The following is a 13,254-nucleotide window of genomic DNA, read 5'->3' on the forward strand; positions in this document are numbered from 1 at the left end:
TCCAAAATGATGGACGAAAGTAACGGTGTGAACAAGGATAAGAGCTGGTTTTCACTATTATGGTCATGGATGCCATCGTGGCTGTCAGATGGACTGAAAATAATAGTGGGATGTGCTATTTTGGCTGGAGCTGCCCTGATCGTAATTAGGTTTTGGAAGGCCCGGAAGGCACGCACGACTGACGAGTTGCTGGAAATGGTGGGAATGCACCCCTTAATGCCAGCAGATGACGGCCAGCATACAGGTGTGATAATACAAGAAAGGGAGAAGTTGCGCACCCAAATTATCACCAATCATCTAGACCCACCATCAGTGAAGATCGAAAACCCAAGGAACCCCAGGAGCTACATAGGAAGATGGGTATACTGTACTCCTGGAGGAACATGTGAATACATGTATTGGTCATTTGAAGATCATGTAAACCATTATGGACATCTCGGCGGGATAACTAAGATATGGAGGGTAAGAGGAGATAACGAGAAGGATATGTTTGTGGTCGACAAGTCGACCAGAGGGGGGACTGAAGTGGGAGAATGGAAGACTAGGCTCCCGTCCTTCACCTCTCGCATCTGGCCTAGAGGGTCACGACCCAGACACCCGCCGCGAGAAGAATTTGTCCATCTACCAGACGACCAGGTACCCTGGTACAGGAACATACGGATGTGTCCACCTGCCTGCCCAGCAGCCCGCACTGGCCATGCCGACACCTGCGGCTCGGATCAGCTAGACTAAAAACCACACGTCGTTAGAGATGCCATGACGACCTAGACAACGGGAAGCACATCTGTATAAAAATACACACTTAACATTCCCACACCAATCTACACGAAGAATATACTCAGTGCTGACGTAGGCGACAGGCATATTCACGGACGTGCATCTTTATTATTTTTACGTAGGCTTTCAGAATACAGAAACGCAAGACGCATCATGAACTCATCTATAACGCTTGCTCATGCTTCCCTTGAAACCCGTTACCACCGTGAGAGGTATAATGGAAACACGATCTTGGTCATGGAAATATATGCCACTATAATCTAAAGCACCCATGCACGAACTGGATCACTTATGCACCAGACCCAAGTAGGCCTCAAGCAAGAGTTCCGTGGACATTAACAAAGCAAAAATCAGGTTGCTGATCCTGCAGAATGAGCCTGGTGGAGCACCCAGCCAAGGTCGTAATGTTGCAAACCCACATCCAAGAACAAATCATCAAAGGCACGATGTTGCAACCTCGCACTCCGCGTACCAACGATAGAATCATATCTACAAATTAAACCAGACACACAGTGGAAAAATAATATTAATTGTGCAGAATTCTGCCTCAAACACGGTCCCGCCTCACGTGACCAAGCCGAACCTGACGAGATGCCAAAACCCAGGAGAGACAGGGCGTCTGGGTCCCTCACTACGAGGCACAGGCCGGGACACTTGAAAGGCTCAATGGACACCTGCTACAGTGGGAACGGTCGGCTCCCACCTATGAATAAATCCTCACATTGTCTGCATGTACCCATATTGAAACATTGTTGCATACACGGGTACACCGAGAGCTGGGAACAACGGTGGTCCCAGGCTGGGGAGCTCACGGATGCACCAATCAAAACATGGGGCTCTTATCTCAGACGTCAGTAATATTAGCCAATCCTCAAGGGTCTTCATGTAACAATTCTTATGTATCTAATTGAAGGGACAACCCAGATATACCACCTGACTACACCTTGACCACTAATATCATTCTCTATATGTATACTATATTAACCCTACCACTCGAGCAACCAATTAAGAGTGGCGATAGGTTTTTTGTTAACTTTCTGAAGTGACGCAAGTAGCGCGTCATAATGTAGTAAAAAGGGCCTGCGAGCCCCACGATTGTGTGTGTGTCAGGACGGACGCGTACGCTCCTTGACCCATCCCTGCCGTTTTGCATAAATAAACAGCAGAGTCGCCTTGCTCCTTGTGTGCGTCTCATACTCTATCTCACACCTGGGATATACGGGAGGTTGTTGGGGCCTCCCTGCCCGGAGGTCTGCGGACGGCCCGGCCGACCCCGGCAGAATTTCCCCCCGACAGGATGCTTAGGTGGCATTGAGGTCTTCCATAGTGAGTAATTTGAATGTTGTTCAAGTAATTGTGATTTTGCAAGATGAGATGTGTTTTAGAGTTGTTGTCTGTGTGTTGGCGGATCATGCTGATCGTGTTGATACAGAAAGAGTTGATGGCAGTGGATGTTTTGATGGAGTGCGGCATGGGTGGGTCAGGTAGAGGGTTGATGCCGTGCTTGATGTCTTTGCAGAGGATTCTGCTTTCATTTTTGTCATTGGTATTGGTATGGTAAATACAACAGTAGCTAAAAGCCCTTGAAATTCTGAGACAATAATAGTCTGCACAGGCAGAGTAAGTGAATATAATACATTTTGAGATACAGTAAATAGGCCTGACAACGATTCTGCAGTTTTACGAAGTGCACATTAACGGGTGAAGTCAAGGGAGAACAGACAGTTGATCTTCAGGCAAAGGTGCATTCTGATCGTGCAAGTGCACATATGGTCAAGGGGAGGGAAGGTCCAAGTGCACCCAGTTGGTGGAGACCGGGGTAAGTGTGGAGAGAGCCTCTCTCTTCGGTTAATTCTCAAGTGCATTGAGGGAGGGTGGGGTGCAGTTCCCTGAGGCAAATGCAGAGAGGACTGGCGGGGGTGGCCGGGACCTGTGAGATTCTGAGGTACACCAGACAGCCAGTCGGCAAGCTGTAAGGAACAGGAGGGAAAGATGGAAAGAGCAAAGGGCTAGGTTAGGAGGGTGGAAGGAGAGAGAAGGTGGAGGAGAAGAGGAAGGTTATGAGGAGTTTACAGAACTTAAGATCAGACTCAAGATAGAGGGTGGCAGGGAGGCTGTTCCAGAGGGAGGCACCTTCTGAGGATAATGATCTCCCTCCAAATCTCTCATTGGAGATCCGGCTCACTCACAGAACGTTGGAGGAAAATGATTGCAGGGCTCGTGAGGGACAGTATTTAGGAAAGCAACATTGAAGGTAGGTAGGTCCCAGTCCCCAGAAAGCCATGTGGACAATGCAGAGGGTCATGAACTTGATCCTTGCAGCCACTGGGAGCCAGTGAAGGGATTTCAGCGCCAGAGAGATATGGTCCCAGGGCTTGAGGCCAAGGATAAGTCTTGCGTTCTGTTCTGGACAAGTTGGAGGTTAAGAAAGAGGCTTTTGCAATAGTCTATCCTGGAGAGAACCAGGGCTCTGGAGACAGTGAGCCGCTGTGGGAAAGTGAGAAAAGGTAGAGTGCCTCTGAGGAGATGTATCAGATAGACTTTTTTGATAGATAGACTTTTTTGAGGTGTCCGAAGTGTGAGAGGAGATGGAGAGAATGGAGTCAAAGATGACCCCAAGGTTTTTGGCCTTGCAGGTGGGTGCGGGCGCAGGGCCAAGGGAGGTCAGCTAGAGTGAAAGTAGGAAAGCAGGAGCAGTCTTACTGGCGTTGAGGCAGAGGTTGTTTGCAGCACACCATGACTCAATAGCGGACAGACAGTCAGACATGAGCAAGGAGGAAGAGGTGGCTGAGGGTAGCCTGAAAGGTAGTTGCGTGTCACATACCATTGGAAGTAAGAGGTGAAAGTGGCAATCACAAATGCCAAGGAAGCCATATAGACGTTGAAGAACCAGGAGGATAGGTTTTATCCCTGGGGAATGCCGGATCTTGAGAGAGCGATAGTCTAGAGAAAGGCTCTGAGTTCCACCTGGGATGGGTGGTCAGAGAGAAAGGAGGTTAACCACGCCTGAGCCTGACCTGTGATTCCCAAGGTGTCACAGAGACGTGCAATCAGGATGTTGTGGTTTACTGTGTCGAAAAGACAGAGGAGAGATCAAGGAGAATGAGGACAGAGGGAGTGTTATTGTCAAGATTTGAGAGCAGGTCTTCATGGGTGTTCAGAAGATCAGTTTCCTTGCCTCTGGATTCTCTAAAGCCAGACTGATGGTCATAGAAGCAACCAATATATTTAGTTTGGGGGGTCAGCTGAGAGATAGGCAACTTCTCCAGGAGTTTTCCCAGGAAAGGAGTGATAGAGATCAGGCGGTAGTTTGTCGGAATGTAGGGATCAGCAGAGGGTTTCTTGAGCAGAGGATGCACAAGGGAGTACTTAAGAGCAGTTTGGAAAACGCCAGTGGAAAAGGAGAGATTGCATAGATCAGCCAAGGCTGGGGCAACAGAGTCAATATTGTCCTTAATGGTTTTGGAGGGGCTGGGGTCCACCTGTTTGGATGAGGCCTTCATAGACCGGACTTGTCTAGTGACCTCACCTGGTGTGAGCGGTTAGAGCGAGGAGAGGAGAAGTGGAGGGTGTCCCAAGGGAGGCACCAGTGTTGGTGAATGCTGTGGTGTGGAGGAAATAGAGGAAAGGATGTCTTGGGTTTTTGTGGTGAAGTGTGCAGCCAGGGCCGAGCAAAGGTCCTGGATGGGTGTGATAGACGAAGAGGCTGCTGCAGGATTTGCCAGTTCTTGCAGACTTTGAAAAGTTTGGCTGTGTTGTTTCATGCCGCAGAGATGCAGGCCTGGAGCGGATGCAGAATCGATATTGCCTTTGAAGGAGGCGGCAGGCCAGTTTGTCAGATGGTTCACCCAACAAATTCCATTACCGCTCAGCTGCCCTAAACTTGCGTGTAAGGTCAGCTAGATCAGAGTCGTACCAACAGTTGCATTTTTTGTAAGGCTTTAGTTGGACCCTCATGACAGTCCCAAGGGTGTCAAGAGTGTTGGGGAAAGAGAGATTGTGGGAGTCAGCCGCAGGAATGGGAGGAGGAGAGTAGGTGGAGGCAAAGGCAGCCACTGTTACTTTTTTTATGGGTCTTGTGGCTTTGAAGCTGAGTGGCCGTGCTGGGTGTGCCGCTGTAGGAGGAGAGGAGAGCTTCAGGTGTGTTGCGATAAGAAAGTGGTTATTCCAAGAAAGAGAGGCAGTGCAAGGGATAGAGAGAGGGATCTCAGTGGAGATGAGAGCATCCAGAGTGTGGGCCATGGTGTGCGTGGGGCCAGAGCATAGGATAGAGAGGGAGAGAGAGTCGCATAGGTTGCGGAAAGGTCCTGAAGAGCCAGGAGAGTCCAAATGAATGTTGAGAACACCCATCAGGAGGAGTTGAGAGAGGGAGGAAAGCAGAGAGGAGACCAGGTCAGACCATACTGAAAGGAGAGAGTGAAGGCCTGCAGACTAGGCACTCGAAGGAGGAGTAGGCCTGAGTAGGGATGATGGACAGAAGTATCCATTCTGAGAAGATCAGCGCCACTCCCCCTCCTGTATTTTGACCTATGCTCAGAGAGTATTTTGTAGCCTTTGGGGAGGAGTGTGTCAAAGCTTGTGACAGAGCTATCCTTGAACCATGTTCCTGTGATGGTGAGCACATCAAGGTCCATGCGTTCAAGGAGGTTGCAGATGTCAGATGAGTGTTTGACAGCAGAGTAAGTGTTGAGCATGGAAATGTGGACCAGCTTGCCATCTTTGAGGGTCTTCCGTGGGGGGTTTGCAGAGGATGGTGGTCCCCCCGAGTGTGGTAGGAGGGCCAGAGGGTTAGTGGAGGATGGCAGAGGAGCCAAGGCTGACAAGGGAGCCAGGACAGTGCGGCAAGGCAAGGGCGCCAGTGCAAAGGAGGAAGGCACAGTGGGCAAGGGAGCCACTGCAGAGGATGAGGAAGGCACAGTGGGCGAGGGAGCCAGTGCAGAGGAGGAGGGAGGCACAGTGGGCAAGGGAGCCACTGCAGAGGATGAGGAAAGCACAGTGGAGGTAGTGAGTCTATAGGTCAGGTGTGTTAACGAAAAACAGAATGTCTGTGAGTGTCTCTCTGGCAGAAGCCGTGACATAGGTGTCTGCAACAGGAAGGCCTGGGTTGGAGCTCAGAATGTCCTTCTTAAGTTTCTTCTGGCAAGGTTTAGTGATAGGAGCGGGATAGGTCATAGTGAAGCAGTTAGAGAAGATAGATAGTGACATAGTCATTGGCTATGATGTTTTGGTAGTACTTGGCCTTTGATCAGCGCTGCAGGATTTTTGCCAAGTCTTTTCTTGTTGTCTAATGGCTCATTTGTTGCAGTTGAGTTCTTGAGTGAACCAGTTTCCCCAAAGTTTAGCCTTCAGTGTATGCTGTTTCACTGGGACGTGGTGGTTGATGTTGGTTGTGAAGGTGGTGCTGAGTTCTTGGAGAAGTGAGTCACAGTCCTGGTTAATCAGAGCTAACTCAGCCGATGTGAACTAGAGTTTGGCAATGTCTTCTGTGAGAGCTTCCATTGGGAGGTTCTTGAATGATCTGAAGACTGGTTTACTGGGTTCCTGATGGGTTTGCTTGACTGGTGTGCTGTGACTAATGACAAAGGGGATTGCCAGATGGTCAGACCAGTCGAGTGGGATTGCAGAGCTATGATTGAGGGTGGGCATGGCGGTGGTGGTGTGGTTGACGATATGAATTTTCCTGTGTTGGGTTTTTCGTGTGCTGTGTGAGGCTCAGGGTGTCAGGTAGGTAGTGTTTCTACATTACAGACTCCTCTCCCTTCTTTCCTGCTATATTGTGACCACTTGTCCCTGAAAAGGTCTGGCAGTGCTTCATATTCTACTGCATGTTGCAATTAACTCTATTGCTAACTTGCTCAAACATCCCACGCCATTTTTCTATGATACCTAATGCAATGTTTTTACAATAAATCCAAGCCTCTATATTTTAAAATATTAATGTGCACTTATTTCGGTTTGTAATGCACTCAGAGAAGACAATGAAGTGGATTAAAGAGGTGCAGTATTTGCATTCCCCATTGTCAATATTAACACAGAACACACTTGGACCATTTCGCTTCTATATGCTTCTTGCTGAAAAATGCAACTGCTTGACGTGTGAATTGGATGAGTTACAGAAATGCCCTTGCTCTCAATCTTTTTCTTTAAAATCGAGATATTTTGTTTTGCAAACTAGTTTTTTGAAAAGCATAATTGCATGGGGCAAACAATAACAGGAAGATTCGTCTTAATAGGAATAACAAGTTGCAGCATCAAATTGAATATAGAACATTCTATGCAGTCAATATGTTATTTAAAATGTGTTTTATATTTTGTATAGGTTCACCAAACCAGAACATTGGATTATTTATGCAGGCATTTTAACACAATCTGAAATAAATCAAACTACACCTTACTTTAAGGTGAAAGAGATCATTGTTCATCCCTCCTATGCAAGGCAAGCATCTGAAAAGGGATATGACATTGCATTATTTAAACTCGAAACTCCCATGAATTACACAGGTACGTGAACATATTTTCATTATAAACTATGTTACCATCCAGAAATGAGATTTTGGTACGTTCCTCTAGTTTGGCTTAACTAACGTTTTCCCACTCATCAAAGTATTTTGGGTCTTTAAATATTGTCCATTGCTAAGGGAGTATATGTTCGTCCTGCATTCCCATAAGGAATCATTGTCGGCTCCACCCACTTCTGTACTGGGTTAAAAGCATGTTTTAAGGTTCTAGATGATGAATAGACTAGCTCCAATGAGCAGCAGAGCACATCCAAGAACATACATTGTAGAGGAACGGTCTTGTAAGTGAAGTGCTGCACACACAATATGGTGCCTGGGGTCAGGTAGAGACAGAAACAAGGCTGCAATGAGAACATATTTGTGGGCACCGTTTTGTACATATATACATTACACAACTCTACAAATCGAAGAGCATGGAGGCACATAGATTTTACTGAAATCTGAGGTTTTTATGTTGTTAACAACTAATACAAGTTTTTCTTTTTAAATTGTGATATTTTTATTTAAAAAAAGGTTCACAAACCACACAATAGAAAATAGAAACAGAAACTGTTTTATTTTCAAAATGTTCTTATAACAAGCACCAACATGCACAAAGGGAGCAAAAAAGTAGATCTAAGTTAGATTAAAAAAAAGTATACCATTCATATTGTGTCAAAAATACATTGGGCCTCATTACACGGATGGCGGTGAACCATGGCGCTATTAGCGCCATGGTTCATGCCGGGAAAATACCAGCACCGCCTTGGTGGAAAGGGGAATTACCGCCCTATTCCAAGGTTGGCGGGGCGGTAATTCCCCCTTCCACCATTGCCCTTCCCCATTCCCATTTTTGCCCCATAGGGCTCTATGGGAATGGGGAAGGCGCTAATTACGGTAAAGCAAATTGCGGTACCGTAATTAGCTCCCTGGTCCCTTTGCGGGTTGGTTTTTTAACGCCTGCAAAAATCAGGCGTTAAATTCCCCAACCCGCAAAGGGACCTCGTAGTAAGGCGGTAAGGATTTACTTGTACCAGTAAAATACCGGTACCGGTAAACCCTTACGGCCATCCGTGTAATGAGGGCCATTCTCTTTTTTAATAAAAAGTATAGCAGCAAGGCTTAAGGGAGTGTGGTTTCCTAAGAGGATTATGTTCCAAAAAGATATGGTTGTTAACATAAATTTACTGTGGGCAGATCGTGCAAAGAAATGTTCGCACAGGCTGAAGCATGGGACAGGGGACATTAATATGTTCTTGAGTTTCTACTGCGTTGTGGTGGCCACAATATCTACAATACCAATATATCCTTTGCTCCCTAGGAATTTGATGTCTTGCATCCATACCAAATTACACAGAAGCAGGTTAAATCGTAATCTCACAAAGTATTGTCAGAAATGGTTGTATGGCAATTTAACTAAGCACTTCTCAAAACAATTTGGAAGCCCGTTTCCCTTATTCAAATAAGAGAAAGGTGCATAGTTACTCGCACAATCTTTTGTGCAGATCCAGTCAGCCAACATCATTTTTTTTGGCCAAATTAAGATTAGCAATGACGTCTTTCAAAACCAATTTGACCAAAATTAAACACTTTTTGTTGAGAGGCACACAGTGATTCAAGACGGAGCATGAGCCATTGTGTAATAGTTCATGGAGCATGGCAAATGAAGAATGAATGGAGTTTTCCCAAGTAAAGTTAATCTCCTCCATTCGACTAGGGATTGCAATGAGCTAAACCCCCATTTGTATTTTAGTAGAGGCAACGGGAAACAGTTTGGAAGGTTAAGGTAGTTCCACAGTAATTTGCTTTCAATCCTGGACCCATCGGTTTGAGTGTTGTTAAGTGAAGATACTTATAGTAAGTACTTGGGGTCATTTTTGCTTTATAGTATCTGATCAAGGGCAGGATCGAATAATGTCTGAATTCATTGTAAATTATTTTCAAGAAGGCTGAGTATGCCGATATGGCCAGTTCTAGGTGTTTAAATACATTCAAGCAGTTATTATGTTGTCTAAATACTGAGCCCAATAATTTCCAGTCGGTAACAACTTCCAATTTAGTATTATCAATATACCATTGACCATTATACCATTGTTTGGAACAGAGAAGAACTGCAGGTGCACACGAACGCTGTTCCCCTTTTCTGCAGCTTACTGATACTTGGCACTGCGAGCAAAGCGTTGCTCTTGCCACGGCAATCCGCTTCCTGGAGGAGGCGGAGCTAGAGGGAACCACGTGCATCATCACGTGACTTGGGCTTTTCCTGAAAGGAGAGTGCGAGCCGCCCGAGCGGCGCATTGTTTGGAACAGAGAAGGACTGCAGGTGCACACGAACGCTGTTCCCCTTTTCTGCAGCATACTGATACTTGGCACTGCGAGCAAAGCGTTGCTCTTGCCACGGCAATCCGTTTCCTGGAGGAGGCGGAGCTAGAGGGAACCACGTGCATTATCATATGACTTGGGCTTTTCCTGAAAGGAGAGCGCGAGCCACCCTTGCGGCATAAAGCCCGTTGGAGACAAGCCCACTGGCTGTTGTGCGGCTGTTTGGCGCTGAGGGGCGCCTGCACTCTGGTGTACACAGTAAGAAGAGACATCTGTTGACAATGATTAGTTCTATATAAGCTGCTATCATTTACAGATTACTTTTCCTCCTTCGGGAGCATCTAGCAAACAGAGCCAGCTAACGGCAAGAGACTGCGGGGCGAGACCCTTTGATCCTAGTCATTTCTTGGCTATATTTAATGACGTTTTTATAGCGTTTCCTCAGCTTTGAACTTAAGAAATTCGTTGCACTGTGGGTGCATTAGTCTAGTCAGAAAGCTTCGCTTAAATACTACGGCGCTCAAGGTGCTATATTTTCTACTCATTAATTGTCGTAAGCAAACTTTTGATACTTGGCTGAGGAGCCAAAGTTGTATTTATAATAAAAATAAAAAATAATTTTTTTTTTTTTTTTTAGAACACTGTTGTAGGTCATACAAATTTTAACTGAACTCTTTCCCAGCCATTTTATATATAGCTGTTCTTTTCTTTTTCTCTTTTTCCCTTCTTATTTTTAAGAGGTCGCGAGACGTTCTCTCCTCTTCTGCTTTATCCAAAGGGAGTACTCCGTTACAATCAATTCTCTTAATCATGCCTGCACTGAGAAGCGGGTTTGAAACTGTTGAGAGTCAAGAGACTAAGACAGTGGAAGACCAATTGGGTTCTCCGATACATTGTGAGGTGCCCATTAATACAGATCATATGGAAAATATGGCTGCCCCAAATGTATCTGCTGAACACAACAATGGAAATGTTAACAATAGGTCTGAAGGGAGCTTGAAGGGATATTCGACTACTGATCCCGCAACCTTGGAGGTTGAAGCCCCTAATGAGGGAATTTTAGACATATTAGATACAGAAGCTACCGGGGCTCATATGGATAAGTTTGATTCTAGGCAGGAACTTACTGATGAAGAATGTCTTCAACAAAGTTTAATGGGTATTAAAAGGGTGGTCCGTTATCATGCCTCCACTCCTCTTCAGAAGATGATTATAAAGGGAAGAATGCAAGCTGGGGAAATTCAAGGCCCAGATTCATTAACATTAAATATGGTGGGAAATAATAAGGGAAAATACCCGTTTGGAACTAAGCAGTCCACTCATATCTCGCCAGCAATATTTATTTTTGGAAAGGATAATCAGGAGAAGAGGCAGTGTTCTTTCGATTCCACCCAGTTTGGGAACACTAAACCTGCTGGTTGGGGAGGACATTTTAAAGGGACCCCTATTCGTGCCAAACATGATCTTAATCAACCCATTGGGGAGAGTGATATGGATGACTCCTTCTTTCTTATGGCAGATGCTACGGGTGATTTGCTAAAAGAAATTATTGATTTAGAGATACCTGTAGGTAGACTAGCATCTAAAGATAAGGGGGCGAGGAGCCTATCAGAGGGTGCGCCGAGTGGTACACTCTCAAAATTTAGAAATACTTCTATGATGGGGAAACAACAAGAGGGTAGGCAACAAACACCTATTAGACCAGTTTTAGAGATACCCAAAATACTCACACATAGGAAAATAGCTTATACTCAAACAGATAAGAAAGGGCATGTGCGACCTAAAAAAGTGGATAGAGCAACTGATCCCCATCAAATTATATCAGAAAGTTGCACTGCAGCTAAGGATAAACAGGAAATGCCTGATCTAGGTAGGGAGGATAGAGGAGACTATCTCCTTCCACTCCTATCTAATTTACATATTAGTTTGAATTTGGCTTTGAAAACCTTGAGTGAGTCACAGGAGATTCTCTGTGGCTCCATGATAGGGCAACAAACTGCTTTTAACCAACTGGTAACTCGTTTGGCATTTTTGGAGGGAATAGTGGAAAGGAAAACCATTAATGAACTGAATACTAAAGAACAGAGCTTACTGGATAAATATAGAAAGGAACAAGATACTAGGCTAACAACCATGGATGCGAAGAACACCATTTTGTTGGAAGTTATGCTTACAGGAGATCGCCCTACCTCTTCAAATAAAGGGATAGGGGACCTGGACCTCACTGGCCAAGGAGACAATAAATCCAGTAATAGAAATTATGGAAAGGAACTGAGCTGTCCAGATAGTCCCTCGGTCCTTTTGGACAGAAGGGCCCACTCAAGAACAGGATTTGGGAAATCGTAGTGCTCAAGAGCATGGGGGAGAAACAGCAACGGAGGGGTAATGTTTGAATATTAGTAGTGAGGACATTATAATTATCCAACATACTCCTCCTAAAAAGGGGCAAAAATGTAAACAAAAGACTAAACATAGAGAGGAAAAATTTGAGGGGCAAACCTTGGAAATAGGTGACATGATCAATACCGATGAAATAAGCTCCGTCAATAGTTCTGACTATGATATAAATGAGGTGCCCCAATCTCCAGTGTGTTGACGTAAGAAGACAAAAAAGCAGATTAGGACGCTTAAAAAAACTAAAAATATGCCCAATACTAAAATTAAAGGTAGAAATTCGAATCTCAAAGCTATCAGAAGCATCCCAGCTCAGGAAGAACGGGAGGATAGTGGGGTACCTAAAGTCCCTAATAGGGAAGAGAGTTATGTCCAGGGTGAGCACAAAAAAAAAGACTCCTTCGGCAGGGGAGAAAAAAATATCGACCCTATCATGGATAAGAGTAATTTACAGAAATTTGGGCAAGAGCGCCCACAAACCAAACAAACAAAGATGACAGCGTTTGGTAAAATAACTAGTACCAAACATGCTAGAACATCTATAGGCACACAACAACCTAAGCTCCCTACTATTGCTCAAGTAATAACACCGGTAGTATGTTCTAGCATCTCCTCCCTTAATGGGCCGATTGCTATGGTTGAGAGTGGGAGTGCCTTAACCCTTAATAACATGGGAGAAAACCCCCTGGATACACACTCATTTATAACACAAGATTCTCAAGGAAATGCATCGAGCAAATTCTCTGCTGATAACATTAAGAAGCAATCTATCTTGTCCCAGCCCCTTTCTAAGATCCATACAGGGAAAATCTTGGGTTGGATTAACAAGAATAAAACAGATTCGCAGGCCAGTTAAAACAGAACACATATCTTAAATCTGTTAAAAAAAATCCCTTATTACGAGCAATAACAACAGACGATATAGACGCTATTTCTCTACCCAACCACAATAACCATAGAATGTTAAGTTGTTTCCATTCAGTGATGGTAGCAGATATGGTGCGTGCGCAAGAAAAAAACCTTAACTCTTTGGGCTATGAGCTATCTACATTAGCAGATGACAAAGAGGCCGACAATTTCCTTCAATATAAGGAACCAAATTATACTCAAACTCAACAAACCATGCAGTTGGGTAAGAATAAAGTAGAAAATTCTGGTCCAGGGTTGGCTCTAATTTCCAACCTCCTTAACAGTGGCCAGTATGGTTATGGTTGCAACCAGCGCTTAAAACTTTAGAGACACTTACGCAGGGTAATGGGTGCTC

The 13,254-nt window shown here is 45.0% G+C and overlaps 1 protein-coding gene across 2 annotated transcripts in view; it reads left to right on the top strand.

Moving 5' to 3' along the window:
• The window catches only part of LOC138516427 (plasma kallikrein-like), a 451,405-nt gene that overhangs the window by 321,983 nt on the left and 116,168 nt on the right, over window positions 1-13,254 (top strand). For both annotated transcript variants that reach the window (XM_069631547.1, XM_069631548.1), the window contains one exon: window positions 7,097-7,278. In XM_069631547.1, the coding sequence (XP_069487648.1) occupies window positions 7,097-7,278 (182 nt within the window). The remainder of the gene's footprint in view (window positions 1-7,096; window positions 7,279-13,254) is intronic.

The sequence above is a fragment of the Ambystoma mexicanum genome, chromosome 6q (assembly GCF_040938575.1).
Source record: "Ambystoma mexicanum isolate Mex_15411 chromosome 6q, UKY_AmexF1_1, whole genome shotgun sequence".
NCBI lineage: Eukaryota > Metazoa > Chordata > Amphibia > Caudata > Ambystomatidae > Ambystoma > Ambystoma mexicanum.